Source organism: Mustela nivalis, assembly GCF_964662115.1.
Source record: "Mustela nivalis genome assembly, chromosome: 5".
In the NCBI taxonomy this organism is placed as follows: domain Eukaryota; kingdom Metazoa; phylum Chordata; class Mammalia; order Carnivora; family Mustelidae; genus Mustela; species Mustela nivalis.
Window position 1 is genome coordinate 151,256,737 of NC_139024.1, and position 15,665 is coordinate 151,272,401.

Genomic DNA, 15,665 nt, shown 5'->3' on the forward strand with positions numbered 1-15,665 from the left:
CGCAAGGAAAGGACTGTGACCGCCTGCTGTTTCTCTGCCGCGGCAGCCTCGGCAGCCTCGTGGATCTTGCCTGCCCAGAACTTGGCCAAGACCATGTCATCTAGCCAAGAAACGATGTTTGAATAATGCTCTCCAGAAACAGGAGAGCAGCGGGGATGTAGAATCAGAATGAAGACGCCTCTTCCAAGTCTCATAGGTCTTCAGCTTCTGGGTTTCCAGCATGTACCCCTTTCTGCACCATTTAAAACCTAAAGTTGCAAGTAAACTCAGGTTATTTAAAATAAGCATTGAATCCTGTCAGTATTTTAGTTATTTCTAGAGCTAGAAATTTAAGGTGAAACAACGATTAGTTAACTAATACACACACACACACACACACACACAAACACACTCGTTTGAGAAAAATGCCTTCATCATAAGCAGGACAGGCCAGTTCCAACAGGTAGTCTGGAAGCGGCAGCTGGCTGGCCTTTATCCCAAGGAGAAGGCTGCCATTTAAAACGCCTTCCGAATTGCCTCTTCTCTTCCACTGCCGGATGGACGAAGGCTAGAAACTCACCTTTAGGTCTGTAAGTAAAATATCAAGACTGATGTGAGAGAAAATGGGAAGTAATCAGTAATAGGTATGAGTATAGCCTTTTGCCTCGTTGAGTTTATGTATTCATCTCGCTGTCTTTTTGCCCTGTTCTCCCTTCCCCATCACCTTGAAGCCATTGGTCACCATGAGTTCTGTGTGCTGCCTCATTCCTGCAGAGTATAAGAACATGAACATGACCCCATCCTTGACCAACAGATGCTTATGGTTTACTTGGAGGCATAAGACAAGGATACAGATGTGAAAGGTACCAGGCAGATCATAACAGGCTCATCCTAGGTATATAGGAAGGAGTATGACTGCACTGAGACACGGAGAGAAAATCAGGGAAGACTTCATCTGCGAGGTAGGCTCCAGCTATGACTTGTATGGGTAAGTGCTCCTGGGTGATGGACCAGGATCGCTCAGGGAGGAAGTACTGATTTGAACTGAATCGGTATGCATTTGGTGATAGTGGAAAGTGTTGACTGCAGCTGTATTTTGGGGAGCATCATATGCTCCCACTGTCCCCTCAGACTCACCCTGGAGCAGCCCTGGGAGTACTTAATGAAAATCAGAGTCATGGGCCTGGTTGACTGCAGTCTCTGCAGACAATAAATATTTTCGGCTTTGCGAATCACGTGGTTTCAGTTGCAGCTGTCACAATTACTCAGTTCTGCTCCTGTAGCCAAAGCAGCGTTAGACAACATGTAAATGAGTGGGTGTGGCTGTATTCTAATAAAACTTTATTCACAGAAACAGGCAGTGGCTGAATTTGATCCTTGAGCCAGTTTGTCAACTCTTGATAATGATATTTAGGATAGACTGAATTTAAACCAAACAAAATGAGAGTTCAACTAATAAGGAGTAAAGAATATAATTGTAAATCATGCTGTACTGTGTTTTGATTTGATGCCTTCTGTCCCATGCTCACTCGCTCGCGCTCTCTATTATTTTTAGTATTATTTATGATGCTGCTATACAAATTGCATTTTAGGATGCAGAAAACTTGAAATGTAGTATCTCAGTACCATTTCTTGATGATGACAACACTTTTGTTAAAAGCAAAAATTTACCTGATTTCTTATTTATAGTGGACTGGGTATTAGAGGCAACTACATTATGACCATATAATTTTAGAAATTATTCTTCCCAAGACCTGACGTTTAGCCAACTTCCAGTCACGCTTTTCTATTAAGGAATACTATGATCTGGGTTTGAGTCTCTAAAATTTCAATAAGTGTTTTTTTTTTTTTTTCAAAGTTTAATTTTAAAAGATTTAAGAAACTTACCTAACTTTATGGTTTTTGCCCTGTCCTGATATTCGTTTAATTGGTTCTGCTAATGCGAATGCCCTTTCAAATATGAAAAAAAAAGAAAGCAAGAAGGAAAAGTTGATTATTTCTGTAATTGGATTTTCTCTTGAATAAAATGATTTCACCCATGTTATCTTTCTGACTTAAGGGATGGGGGTGGGGGGGCCAGTTTTCTTTCGCATTGTCATGAGAAGCAGACAGAAGAAGGTATAGTCTGTTCCAAGGTATCAGAATACCATATTGGTTTTGGTTGTAATTAATTACTGATGCTGAATATACTCTAGTCCCTGCTTTCATTCCCAAATCTAAATTTCCACTGTGTGCAAAATAATTCCATCCAGGAAGAATTCTAATTACTTTAGTAATTATCATCTTATCTCTAAATGGAATTCAGACATTTGCTGCAGTTTATGAATGTTGGAAATGTTTCATTTCCTTTTCACCTTGAATAACAGAAAAATACACATTACTGAATCTGGCTTCATTGAACCTTATAATTCATGTTACCATAGGAACAGAAAAACTCATATAAGAATTGTGTTAACAGTACCATAGATAGTAAATACCTTCACTTCCACCAGCAATATCATAAAATGATTTTAATAACAGATGTGTAAAAATTCTTTGAGATTTAATATGGTTCCTTTTAAATATTATAACAATATTATCCAGTATGCTCACTTACACTTTTTAAAGCAGTATCTTTGGTCTTATGTCAGGCTCTGTGCTTATTCCAAAATATTTGCTGTGGAATGCAAGTGTAGTGTTACAGCATAAAATACTTACTTTACACAGTATTTATTTAATTTTTAGTTGATAGTGATGGTTCATTTGTTTTTCACTGGAAGCCCAACTGTATATTCATGATTGATGCTGGGTTTACTAATGGAATGGGTGACACGAAATTCTTTGGAGTCACGTGCATCTGTGTGGCCCCCTCTCTCTTTTTCTGGCCTTTGTGATGGTCATTTTTCTTTCTGAGTTTCAGAAGCACTTTCCCACATACTTGATCACTTTTTAACCACTGGTATTTAATAATTTATTTTTTACCATTTTAAATTCTGATTTCTCAGAATAGCCAGAGAATAAACAGAGCCTTAGCAAGTCATTTGTCCTTTTATTCATATACTTTTTCCTTTTCCAATCTTAGATATACTACCTTTTTTTATTCCAAAAACTAGAAGTGTGCCACATTTAAACAAAATAAGCCATCTGGATTTTTTTTTTCAGCATATTTAAAGTAGTTTTATTACTTTTGAAGAGAGGTAATGACTTTTTTAAAAAATCTAATTGCTACTACATTTTTCTCAGTGAGAGTCCTTAAAAGTCTCTCCTTGATTATAAATATCACTTATAATTAATATGTGAATTATCTATAGATTTTGGCTAATATTTGAAAACAGTTTTTTCAGCCAAATAAATGTAAGTTTCTCTCTAAAGGTCACACATTCTGTGTGTTCTGGTTTGAAGATCATAGATACTCATTTACAAGAATACATTTATCTTCTTTTTATTCAGTTAACAAACAAACAGCATTGAGGTTTTACTAACCCCATCTTCTTACCGTTTATTTCCAGTCAGTTGCTTTATCCCAAGACAATGTGGTCTGTGTCAATGTCACTTCATCAAGGTCACAGAATATGGGCATTGTTGAATTTGATGTTTTTAGTCTAGGTCCATTCAGGAAGATAAACTATGCCAGGTATATCTCCCAGAGGATATTTAATGCAGGACATTTACAGCACAGAAGTTAGAAGATTGGGAAAGTACAGAGAACCAGACAGGACTAAGCACTGAAAGCAGTCACTGCCCGGAGAGGCGGGGGAATGGAGTCTATGTTCCTGGAACCCGGGAGCACCGACCCAGGGCTTGCTGCCTCCCCAGCAGCGAGGGACCACTTTCAGAGACATTGAAGCTTATCCGTGCTCCTCGCCTCTGACCTCCTATCATGCCTCTCCTTTCTCAAGGCTTTAAAAGGGGCCACAACTGCCAAAGGAACCAAATGTACTTTCTGGACATAGATCCCCAGTTACACCACTAAGAATTATACGAGTACGAGGCTAAGAGATGGCAGGAGTAACACCAGGTTTCATCATGTCCAAAGTAATACAGTAACCGACAGAGTGGGACCCGGTTTGTATACGGATTTTCTATGAGGTTGAGCTTTTTGAAATTGACAACATCCTGACCGTTTTTTATTTGCATACAAAACAAAACAGCAATATGTGAGTCAACTTCCAGGTGATACTCAATCTACCACTGCAAAGAGGGTGATTTCACTCAGATTAGTCAGATGAACCTTTTCTGACTGGAAAAAAAAAAAGTCTAATGCATACCGTCATTAGGTCAAAGGTTACCTGTTCTTTTTTTCCCCTAATACTTTTCGGTCGATCCAGAAGCATTCACCAAAGTTATCTCCTGATCATATTTGGGTCACAGAAGACGTTAAGAATCAGAAGAAAGGTATAGTCCCTTCCCCCTGGAATATCTACATACAATTTTGCTTGTGATTCTTTTTTTTTTTTTCCTTCTTTTCTGCATGCAATTTTAAGGAGTCCACAGACTCCAAGAGAAGAAACCCTGGAATGACATAAAGACAGGACTGTACTGGCGTTGGCATTTCATTTGTGTTTCTTTAAACTCTTATCATTATAAGCGTGCCTGCCTGAAATGCACACCGTAGATCCACACCACCCCCTCACGAGTTTCCAGTAGGAGAGTAATTCCAGGTCCTTAAATGGCAAATACCATAGAGAGAGAAGTAAATGGGTGGATGGATAGATGGAGAGACAGGTGGATGGACAGATGGGACAGACAAATGGGTGCACAGGTAGACAGATATCTGTTCATTTGAGCAGACTTCACCAAGGAGAAAACTATATACAGAACTCCTGACTACGCCAATTAAGGTAAGTAAAAACTTACTGAGCTACTTTTATTTTATTTATTTATATTTAGTGAGCTTTACGTTTTCAACTAGTGTTAACCCATCTTCGTTTGTGTGGTTTTAATATGATTAAAATTCCAGAAGCAAACTAAGTACTAGTATAATTCCTTCGTTAGATATTTTAGGAATTTTGTGAGGTTACACTACAGCCAGAATATTATTCATATCTAGCGCATTTGGGGATTTTTTTTTTATACTTAACACATAAATCAGTTCACCAAATGTTGGTGTCTTCTGATTTTTTTTCCGTGATAGAGAACATCAAATTGATCGTGTCATGTGATCGCCATTCGTTTGTGTCTCATGTGCTGACCATATAGTCCTTATATAGTTTTCTCCTAGTACTTACCCACAGCACAAAACGTGGAAGAAACGTGAGAGGGATACAGGCCACAGGACTTGGTAGAAGGTGACGTAGTCCAGGGTCAAGGTCTGTGGTGTGGCGGTGTTTCTCACCTCCACTAGTCCCTTAAGGCACACAAGAGCACGTTGGCATCTATGAAGTGCCTGTGTCCCAGCTGCTATTGTGAATGCTTTCTATTCAGCCTTCCACTTGATCTCACCGCAGTCCGGGAAGGATGTGTTGTTATCCCCGTCATGTCGCAGAGAGGGACCTGAGGCCCTGAACAGTAACATAACTTGTGATACCTGGCTAGAAGCTGGGGGCTCAGATCGGTCTGGATTTAAAATCTCGTTTCTTTCTACTGATACTCTTTCTTGCTGCTTCCTCTCTCTGAGCCGTCTGGAAATAGGGATAATTTCATCTGCCTGTGTCTTGATGAGTGACGATAATGATAAAAACAAGAAACTGTCTTATAAAGAATAAATTTAGCACATAACCATTTAGGCTTTAAATGCCTCTGTATTCACCAGGGTAGAGTTACAGAAAGAGCCCCGACCAGGTGGAAAGGTTTGGGTTTGAATTATGGATCCCTCTAGCAATAGCTTTGGTGACCTTTGGTAATCATTTAACCTTTTAAGACCACAATTACCCTCTCTTTAAAATGCAGTTCCAAAGATACAGGCAAGTTGTTCTTACTGCAGTTGCTCTGCAAATATTGTTACTACAGAATATTTTTACTGTAAATTTAGGATCAGCCCATCCTTATAGGACCTCAGTTCTGCAAGCACTTCAGTAACGTGGATAGAGATAAGGCTGCCTTATCATTTCCTGATTCTGCAACCAGCGGCAATCGACCTCTCCCTCTGGTTTCCCTAATGGGACTTTCCCTATGTCTTGGAGAGATGGAAATAGAGTCTCCCGTACTGGGAGGTTGTAGTAAAGAACATGTATGTTGCTAACACATCCCCTGGCACTCAGTATTGTAAAAGAGGTGGCAGGTACTTCTTTGACAGGGTTACACCAATAATAGCTAAAGTGTATCGTACATAGCCATGTGGCAGGCGCCGTTGGGAGCAGTCAGTATGTGCACTAACTTCCACTAGCCCAGGAAACCAAAGCAGAGTAAGGCTAAGTAGTTTGCCCTAGTGCATGCAACATGTTCATCACAGAGCAAGGGGAGGCTCTTTCTCCCCGGTAACCATGCTAAGAGAGGAGGGATGGTCCAAGCCGCACCAGTCTTTCTTTGTCTCAGTGACTCATTCTGGCTTTTCACCCGTCACGCTAATGCTTAGGTGCTTTTTCTCTTCCAGCTCAGGTCCTTTAAGAATTGTTTCTCATGGGGCGCCTTGGTGGCTCAGTCAGTGAAGCGTCTGACTCTTGATTTCAGCTCACATCATAATCTCAGGTTGTGGGATCCAGCCTCATGTGGGGCTCCACATGGGGCTCTACACCGAGTGCAGAGTCTGTTTAAGACTCTCTTTCCCTCTGACCCCCCCCCCCACTTGCAAGCATCCTTGCTCTAAAATAAAGCTTAAAAAAAGAATTGGTTTTCGCAAACGTGTGATGATCATTTTAAAACTGCTGAGAATTTTCTCAAATTTACTTGAAGGCGTCATGTTGTTTCTCTTTAAGTTTCCTCTCTCAGGATGAACAGAATGATTCCTTGCTGTCATCTGTAGGTAGCTGGGACAGTCCTTTGTGACGTCATGCTCTGGGTAATTTCCTTTCTACCTTAACCTTGTCTTTTATTGTCTCTGCCCTTCCCTCCTATTTGGCCATATTTAATTGTTTGACTACATCCTGTCAGAAGTTCAGCTATTAGGACTTTTTCTTTTCTTTTTTAAAAAATTTTTAAAGATTTTTTATTTATTTATTTGACAGACAGAGATCACAAGTAGGCAGAGAGAGAGGGAGGAAGCAGTCTCCCTGCTGATCAGAGAGCCCGATGCGAGGCTTGATCCCAGGACACTGGGATCATGAGCTGAACTGAAGGCAGAGGCACCCAGGTGCCCCTATTAGGACTTTTTCAAGAGTTTTTAATGGGGGATTCCTTCTATCTCTCTTGTCTTCAGAAAGGGTGTTTTGTTTTGTTTTGTTTTTCCTCCTCCCACTTTTAAGAGTAGATTTTTTTTATACCCACTTTCATTATGGGTATACTTTAGATAACGTATCGTATGCCTCCGATGTAAGTGTCTACTCTGAAGATTCTTAATAAATTAATAATTTCTGCAGCCATCATCACTGTGCAGTTAGTGATGAGAAAAAGTTTCTAAATGCCTGTTTTCTGTTTCTGTAGTTCTGCTGCTAATAGAAGTTTCATATAAACAGAATCAAACAATAAGTAATCCTTTGTGTCTTCCTTCTTTTGCTTAAGAAAGGTCTTCAAGGTTCGTCTGTGTGGTGCTGTATCCATAGCTGGTTCTCTCTCCTTTGGAGGTAAATTTTCACAGTATGGACATGCCACGTTTTGTTGACCCATTTACTGGTTGACAGACTTTTGGACTGTTTCCAGTTTGGAGCTATTATGAGGAGAGCCGCTATAAAAATCCACATAAAAATCTGTGTGGACACATGTTTTAATTTTTCTTGGGTAGATAACTAGGAAGTAAACTTTCTTAGTCACAGTAAGAATATGTTTAACTTTTTAAAAAACTGCCACACTATTTTCCAAAGTGACTGCAACGTTTTGAATTCCCACCTACGGTGAATAAGGGTTTCCGTTTCTCCAGCTGCACATCGATGTCTGTTATTTTTTTAAGTCTTTTTTCAGTATAGCCATTCCCCTGGATGTGCAGCATCTGACGTGCTTTAACTTGCATGACCCCAATAACGACCGATGTGAGCCAACTTTTCCTGCACCAATCAGCTACTCGTATGTCTTCTTTTAGTGAAGTGTTGGTTCAAATGCTTTGCCCATTGCACAGTTGTATTGTTTGTCTTCTTGTTAATGAGCCATAAGAATTCTTAAGGTCATTTGGATACAAATATTTTTATCAGATAGATGGTTTGCAAATATTTTCTCCCAGTCTATGGCTTATCTTTTTATCTTATTTATGGTGTTTTCCCAGTAAGTCCAGTTTATCCAATTTTTAAAATATTATTATAGTGCTTTTGGTGTTGGTGGTAGAGCTAAGAAATCTTTGCCTAACTCCATTGAGGTCACAAAGATTTTTTTCCCATATTTTCTTCTGGAAACATAGTAATTCTAGCTCTTACATTTAGATCTGAGATTGATATTGAAGTGCTTTTTGTGTATAATGTAAGGTAAAGGTCCAATAAGTTCCTTTGCTTGCTGGCTTGCTTTTGCATATGGCATCCATTTACTCTAGCCCGATTGATTGAAAACATTGTCTTTTGATCTCACTGAATTGCTTTGGCAATTTTATTGAAAATTAAGTAACCATAAATGTATAGATGTATGGGTATATTTTTGGACTCTGTTGTTCCATTCTATTAATGTCTTTTTATACTAATACACTGTTGTGATTAGCATAGCTTTATAGTAAGTCTTTAAGTCAGATTCATCCATTCCACCAATTTTGTTCTTTCTCAAAATTGCTTTGAGCAATTTAAGTTCTTTGCATTTCCATATAATTTTAGAATCAGCTTGTCAATTTCTACAGAAAACCATGCTGGTATTTTGATGGCAGTTGCATTGAATCTGTGTATCAATTTGAGGACACATGCAATCTTAGCAGCAGTAAAATCCTTCAATCTATGAAAACTGTATATTTTTTCATTTTTTTAGATATTATTTATTTGTTTATTTTTTAAGATTTTATTTATTTAAGAGAGAGAGAGACACTGTATGAGAGAGGGGGAGCATGAGTGTTGGGGGGTGCAGAGGGAGATCCTGCCGAGCCAGGATCCCGATGTGGGATTCGATCCCAGGACTCTGGGATCATGATCTGAGCCAAAGGCAGATGCTTAACCAACTGAACCACCCAAGCATCCCTAGATACTTTTTAATTTCAGTAAGTTTTAAGAAAATCTCTTCAAGTTCTCTGTTTCTAGAGTACAGGTCTTCCACTTTCCAAATTTATTGTGAGTGTTTTTTATGGTATTGGGAATGAAATTGTTTCCTTGATTTTGTTTTCTAATTGTTCATTACTAATATAAGAAATACACTAGATTTTTATATATTAATCTTTAGCTCTGCTAAACTCGCTTATTCTGGTAGGTTCATTGGAGTTTCCACAAACAAGATACAAGACCAACAAAAAAAAGTTTACTTTTACTTTTTCAACCTGTATGTCTATAATATCTTTTTCTTGCCTTTCTTGCACTGACTATAATCTTTTTAATATATTGAGTCATAGAAGTAAGAATAGAAATCCTTGCCTTGTTACTAATCTGAGTGGAAAAGCATTCAGTCTTTCATCAATAACTATGATAACAGCTGTAGACTCTTTATCAAGTGGAGATAGCTTTCTTTGTTTACACAGAGTTTTCATCATGAATGGGTGTTAGATTTGTCAACTGAGTTTTTCTGCATGTACTCAGATCACCATGGAAGTTTTATCCTTTTAATATGGCTTACTGCATTAATTAAAATTTGTTTGTCAAACCAACCTTGCATTCCTGGGATTAAAACTTGATCATGATAAATAAACTTTTTATATGTTTGGGGGCCCAGTTTGCTAATTTTTGTTAAGTGTCTCTTTATTCATAAAAGATAGTGGTCTGTGGGTACCTGGGTGGCTCAGTCAGTTGAGTGTCCTACTCTTGGTTATGGCTCAGATCATGATATTGGGGTCGTGGGATTGAGCCCCCTAGTCAGTTAGCCCCTGCACTAATTGCAGAGTCTGCTGGAGATTTTCTCCCTCCCCCTCTGCTCCTCTGTCTCTTTGAGTGCATGTGCATACTCTCTTTATCTCTCCTTCTCTAAAATAAATAAATAAAATCTTAAAAAAAAAAAAAAAAGAAAGAAAGAAAAGATTTGGTCTGAAGTTTATTTCTAATCTCTTTCTATGGTTTTTATATTGGCTATTGCTGGACTTATACAATAAGTTCCTTTCTCATTTATCTTTGAAATAGTTTCCATAGAATTGGTTTTGTTCTTTCTTAAATGTTTGCTGTAATTCACCAGTGAAGCTCTCTGGACCTATGTTGTTTTGTATTGTTTTCTTTTGGTGGCAAGATTTTTAATTATAAATACAATTTTTGTAGTAGACAAAAGACTTTTGATTTTCTGTTTCTTCTTGAGTCTCTTATTAATTTATGTCTTTTACAAAGTTTGCCCATTTCAGTTTAAATTTTGAATTTATTGGCATAAAGTTGTAATACATATATATACCCTTAGTATTTCTTTAATATTGATAGCATCTGTGATGCTGCCTCCTTCCTCATGCCTGAAGTTGGTCATTGTGTCTTCTTTTTTCTTCTCAGTCTAGCTAAGTTTAGTAATTATATTGTTTTTCCTCAAAAGGACACCTTTACTTTAACTGATTTTTTCCCTCTATTTTCTATTTAGTTGATTTTTTTTTTAACCTTTACTTAGTAATTTATTTTTTGTCCTACTTTGAGTTTGATTTGCTCCTCTTTTTTAGTTTCTTGAGGTGGAAGCTGAGATTGTTGAGTTTCTCTCTTTTTAACACAAACATTTAAATCCATTAATTTATTTCTAAGGACTTCTTTAAGCTACATCCCATAGATTGAGGTATGTTTTTACTTTCATTCAGAACTTTAAAAAAATGTTTCTTTTAATCATATGTTTATGCCTCATCATTACCATGGATTTGATTCTTTTGCAATTATTTTTATGTCTCTCTTTTCAGGTAAATAGCACATGTATTAGTATTAATTTTTTCACATGTAGAATTTGAAGCTCATTTATTGTTCTAAGCATGAATAGAATCATCCTTTTCTCATTTTTTTTGCCAGTAAAACACCAAATTGCAAGTGTGGAAGTCTTGAGATGATTCAAGTGCGGCATGTAAAGTAGGTGTAGGTCTGTGTTTATTTTTATTCATGGTAAATAATAAAGTCTTGAAATATTTGGGGGCTCTCTTTGCCTCAGGCCAGCAAGGAGGCCGTACTCTCCTGATACCCTCCTGATACCCTCTTGGTAGACTTGGATAACTGATCCTAGCACCACCTCTGCCAAGGCAGATGTGTAATTGGAATCTTCCTCATTCGTTCTATTTCCAAGTTACTTAATGAACCCATTTTGCCAGTAAAAAGCTTGTATACATCAAAAAAAATATTGGGTCAGAATGTATGTGTTATTTAAGCTAATTGACCATTTTCGTTTTCATGTTCTTTCAGAATTATTCTCCAGTACTGCTATGAAAAAATAAATATAGGTCTTTTAAATTTTAAAAGCATAGAATACCTGGTAATTATGTTCATTAGACTCACAGCTTCAATACACATTTGGAAATGATTATTTTTAAAAATTTTGGTATTTTGAAAATTCATTGCTTCTCAAAACAGCATTTATTCACTATTAGCATATTAAATATTTGGATTGATGTTCTATTTTACAGTTTTTAATAATTTCCTCATAGCCACTTAAATCATATACAATTAATTTAGAATTGGGTCCACTTCAGACTTTCTGGATTTTCTAATGAACTGAAGAGAATAATTTACTTAGGCAAATTAACTGTGTAAATTTAAGAGTCTTTTTAGTTGGTTCCCCTAAGAAGCCAAAGTATTTTTAAGAAGCATCATTTGCATATATAAAATTAATGTATAGATGAGCCTCATCTAACATTAAAGTGTAGTCTTCACTTTGAAAACATTTTATAGGCAATCAGTTTATATTCTTACATACTTTATATTCTTACATACTTTGAAATCAATTAAACTGCTTTTACTTTTAAATACTGGCTAACCTAAGTCACAAATTCATAGTTTACCTACCCTCTCCCTTGTTACCAGTCAGCTTTTTGCATAGATTATCAAATGTATTCACACTTTGAACGTCCCCTTTTTTAACATTTAAAATGACTTCTGTAAAGTTCTGTCTTTTCTCACTGGCAACCTTCATGCCAAAGTAAGCAGGTCTTGTGAAATACTGAGCTCGGCTATCCTGGATCAAGGAGTATTGGGGGGAGGGGGAACCAGTAAGGTACTTTCCTTTGGGAATACCCCATAATCTAGTGCCAAGTTCATTGCGATTCATAGCCTAGGACAATAACCAGTTGTCTTGGTTTCTATAATATTTCGCAGGCAGTTTCTAAGTTGTTTTATTTTTAATTTCCTAGGGGAGCTGGGACTTGGCTCTGTCATTTCTGCTATGATCTATTACTTGTAGTTTTAGTTGTGGATTTCTTTTGTTCAGGAGTAGTTAAAAGTCAAGTGTAAACATTTGCTGATTAAAGTTATTGACATACTTTTTCTATTCCTCATGCTTTAGTAAGTCTAGAAAAAGGTCCTTTAATCTACAGCTTACTGCAAAAACATGTTTTTCATGATTTTCAAGTGTAATTTTGATAATTTTGAAGGAGAAAGAATGTTTTTGTGTCAGAATAAAAAATAAGACTTTTTTTTAAAGTTTCATTTTTGTCTTATGCATATTACCTCTTTTTTCTATTTACCATCACAGAGAAAAGCTCCAGCCTTTGAAACTTATCTCACTAATCCAAGGTCAGCCAAATTAACAGCTTAGTAACACTAAGTAGAAATCAAGAAAGAAATATTTTTAAAAATAAGTGTCATTCTCTTTTCACAGTCATTAAAGTATCCAAATCAAGTACGGAAAGCTGTTGTTTTTATGATGCCATTTGTATTAGGCAGCCGATAAAGTGACTTCCCTTTGCCACATTCTTTGTCCTCTTTTAGGCCTCGAAATATCTAATATATTTAAATGAGATAAATTGTTTTATTCATCCATACAGACCTGCATTTAGGAGATAGAAAAATTGATATAGTCAGGTACCTTACAGTTTGTGATGTTTGAGGCTATTTTTCCTGTTTATGTGTTGAGAATAATATTGGAGTTATGAATACTGTTCATATTATTCCGTTGTTACACTGTTATTACACAGTAGAATATTGTAGCATACGTATGGAGAAACTCCAGAGCCACAGAGAAAAGACCTCCAAGATGCTAACATGTGGACTTACCAAAAAAACAAAGGCAGCTTGTTACCCAATCAATCTGTGATGAGAAGCTTTCGATGATTACTCCTTAATATTAAAGGGCAGGGTCACTCTTTGTTGATGGCAGATCTCAGCCATGAGTGAGAGGGACCAACATACAAGAACCTGGAAGAAATGGGCTGGTTGCAGTGAGCAGAGGAAAATTGTAAAAAAAACTTAATTGGTATCTTTAGGAAGATGAGAAAAGATGTTGCATCTCTAAAACAAATGATTAAATGGTAATATAAGAAAATGTGGTAGACCTAAAGACCTTGAGTGTTCAGATTGTGCCTGTACAAAGATTTATACGCCTAATCCAAGGCCTGTTATCATGAAATGTAAAAACATCAAGAATAAAATGAATCTCCTAAAAGCTTTCAGAAAGTGGTGAACATAGTTTGTGTGAGTGAATCTGCACATCTCATCAGAACCTTGCCAGCATGAAAAAAAAAAAAAGTATGAAATTCCCATGGCCGGTATTTTTCCCTTTGGAGTGCTCTGCACAGCCGCTCCATCAGTCAACGGTATGGATTAGGACAGGTTCAGATATGCTAAGACAGTAACAACAAAATTACATTCTTGTAATTTTTGTGGTATTCTTTTTGGTGAAGTTCCTGAAAGAATTCTCCCCCAGAATTAAGCAGAATAGAGTAATCAAGAAGTAAGAATACATAGGATTCAGGAGAAAGGGAAATGGGGGGCGGGGGGAGGAAACCAAAGAGCAACATAGAAGGATGAAACCCGGTTCGTTATGAAAGCAACACACACTTGAAGAAAGTAGGAATGGCCTTTCCAGCAGAAAAAAATAGAATCCATGAATTATGTATGTAGTACATTGAGTGTTTGGAAAACAGTATTGGTTTTTGATCAATATGATGGAGCTTCTGGAAACATGAACATAGGTACCTAGAATATGCAGCAAAACTTTTTTAAGAGACTGTTATTAACTCTCAGAAAAATTAAACGTTGTCACAAAAGAAAACATGATGGTAGGTTTACCAGTTGGCTCTGCAGTGAGCAATATCTTTGCAGTTTATACTAATGGAAATACAATTAATTTTAAAACTGCAGTGATTATATTGGGAGGGGAGGGATAGAGTAGTTTAAGGGGCTAAATCTTCATTTACCATAGTAGAGAAATTAGTAAAATGCTGCTTAAACATCAGTAAGTCTGGAAATAGCAGAATAAGCATCAGTTTTAAAATACAGAAAAAAAGAACAAAGAGACATTCAAAAGAATAAAAAATGAGTGTCCCTTCAGGATGACAGGGGACCACTGTTACCCATAAACTTTTTCAGTATGTAGGACTCTATAAATACTCATTGCAAAACGTCCCTTTCCTAAAAAATAAAATTTATTTTTAAAAGGAATTATGGCATTTAAAATGTCAAAGAAATAGAATAATTATGGATTGTATTCAGCTTTCTACATGTTTGTTGTGTTGTTTTCTAGAGTTCCTGGAATAACTCTGGCCACAGATATTATCTGTGGTTTTCCTGGAGAAACAGATCAAGATTTTCAAGAAACAGTGAAGCTTGTGGAAGAGTACAGATTTCCAAGCCTCTTTATTAACCAGTTTTACCCAAGACCAGGAACTCCTGCTGCGAAAATGGCACAAGTTCCAGCCCAAGTGGTAAGATACTTCTCTTGTAAAGAGTATTAGACTCATCAGCCAGTAGTTAACAAAAATGCAACTCTGTTGCCTGGCTTAACACAACTTACTAATGGGCACCTGGGTGGCTCAGATGGTTGTGTCTGCCTTCGGCTCAGGTCATGATCCCAGGGTCCTGAGATCGAGTCCCGCATTGGGCTCCCTGCTCAGGGAGCCTGCTTCTCCCTCTCCCTCCGCTGCTCCCCCTGCTTGTGTTCTCTCTCTGTCTCTCAAATAAATAAACACAGCTGGCTCATGGTATCACTTTTAAGTTAAACAGTATGGAGAGTTTTCAAGATGGGGGCTGGGGCAGGGGACCTTGGGTGACTTCAGTAACTTTAGGCCCCTAAAATACCATCTTTTTTACTTTTGAGGAGCGGGGTTCTGATGACACTGGGGAAAAAATAATCTGGTATCACCTGTGTTGATAAGAGAAATCCTTGGATATTTGAAAAGAAGCTTACATTTAAATATCTGTGAGCGAAAGAAGCTTCATGTTTACCCTGATTACCATAATTTGTTCCTTACTGGGGGCCCCACATCTTCCCTCCCTTTCCATGGAATAGATTTGGTGCGTGCTATCTGTCTCTCTAGTTCAGATTTGTGTTGCTTTTACACAAATGAACCTCAGCTTAATTTCATCCTTACATGTTCAGAAATGTATTAGAATAAGATAATCTAAAATGAATGTGAAAAAGTTTAAGATCCAGTAAAGGCAACCTGTTTTTCAGAATGCCTCAGAAAT

General features: G+C 37.2%; 1 protein-coding gene across 8 annotated transcripts in view; it reads left to right on the forward strand.

Moving 5' to 3' along the window:
• The window catches only part of CDKAL1 (CDKAL1 threonylcarbamoyladenosine tRNA methylthiotransferase), a 631,102-nt gene that overhangs the window by 458,593 nt on the left and 156,844 nt on the right, over positions 1–15,665 (forward strand). For 5 of the 8 annotated variants that reach the window (XR_014311876.1, XM_082730992.1, XM_082730995.1 and 2 more), the window contains one exon: positions 14,722–14,902. Coding sequence is in view for 7 of the 8 variants with exons in the window: in XM_082730992.1 (XP_082587118.1) it covers positions 14,722–14,902 (181 nt within the window). In the remaining variant the exon portion in view is untranslated. Of the gene's footprint in view, positions 1–11,063; positions 11,121–14,721; positions 14,903–15,665 lie in introns of all 8 variants that reach the window. The other 3 variants (XM_082730990.1, XM_082730994.1, XM_082730991.1) reach the window with 1 other exon arrangement.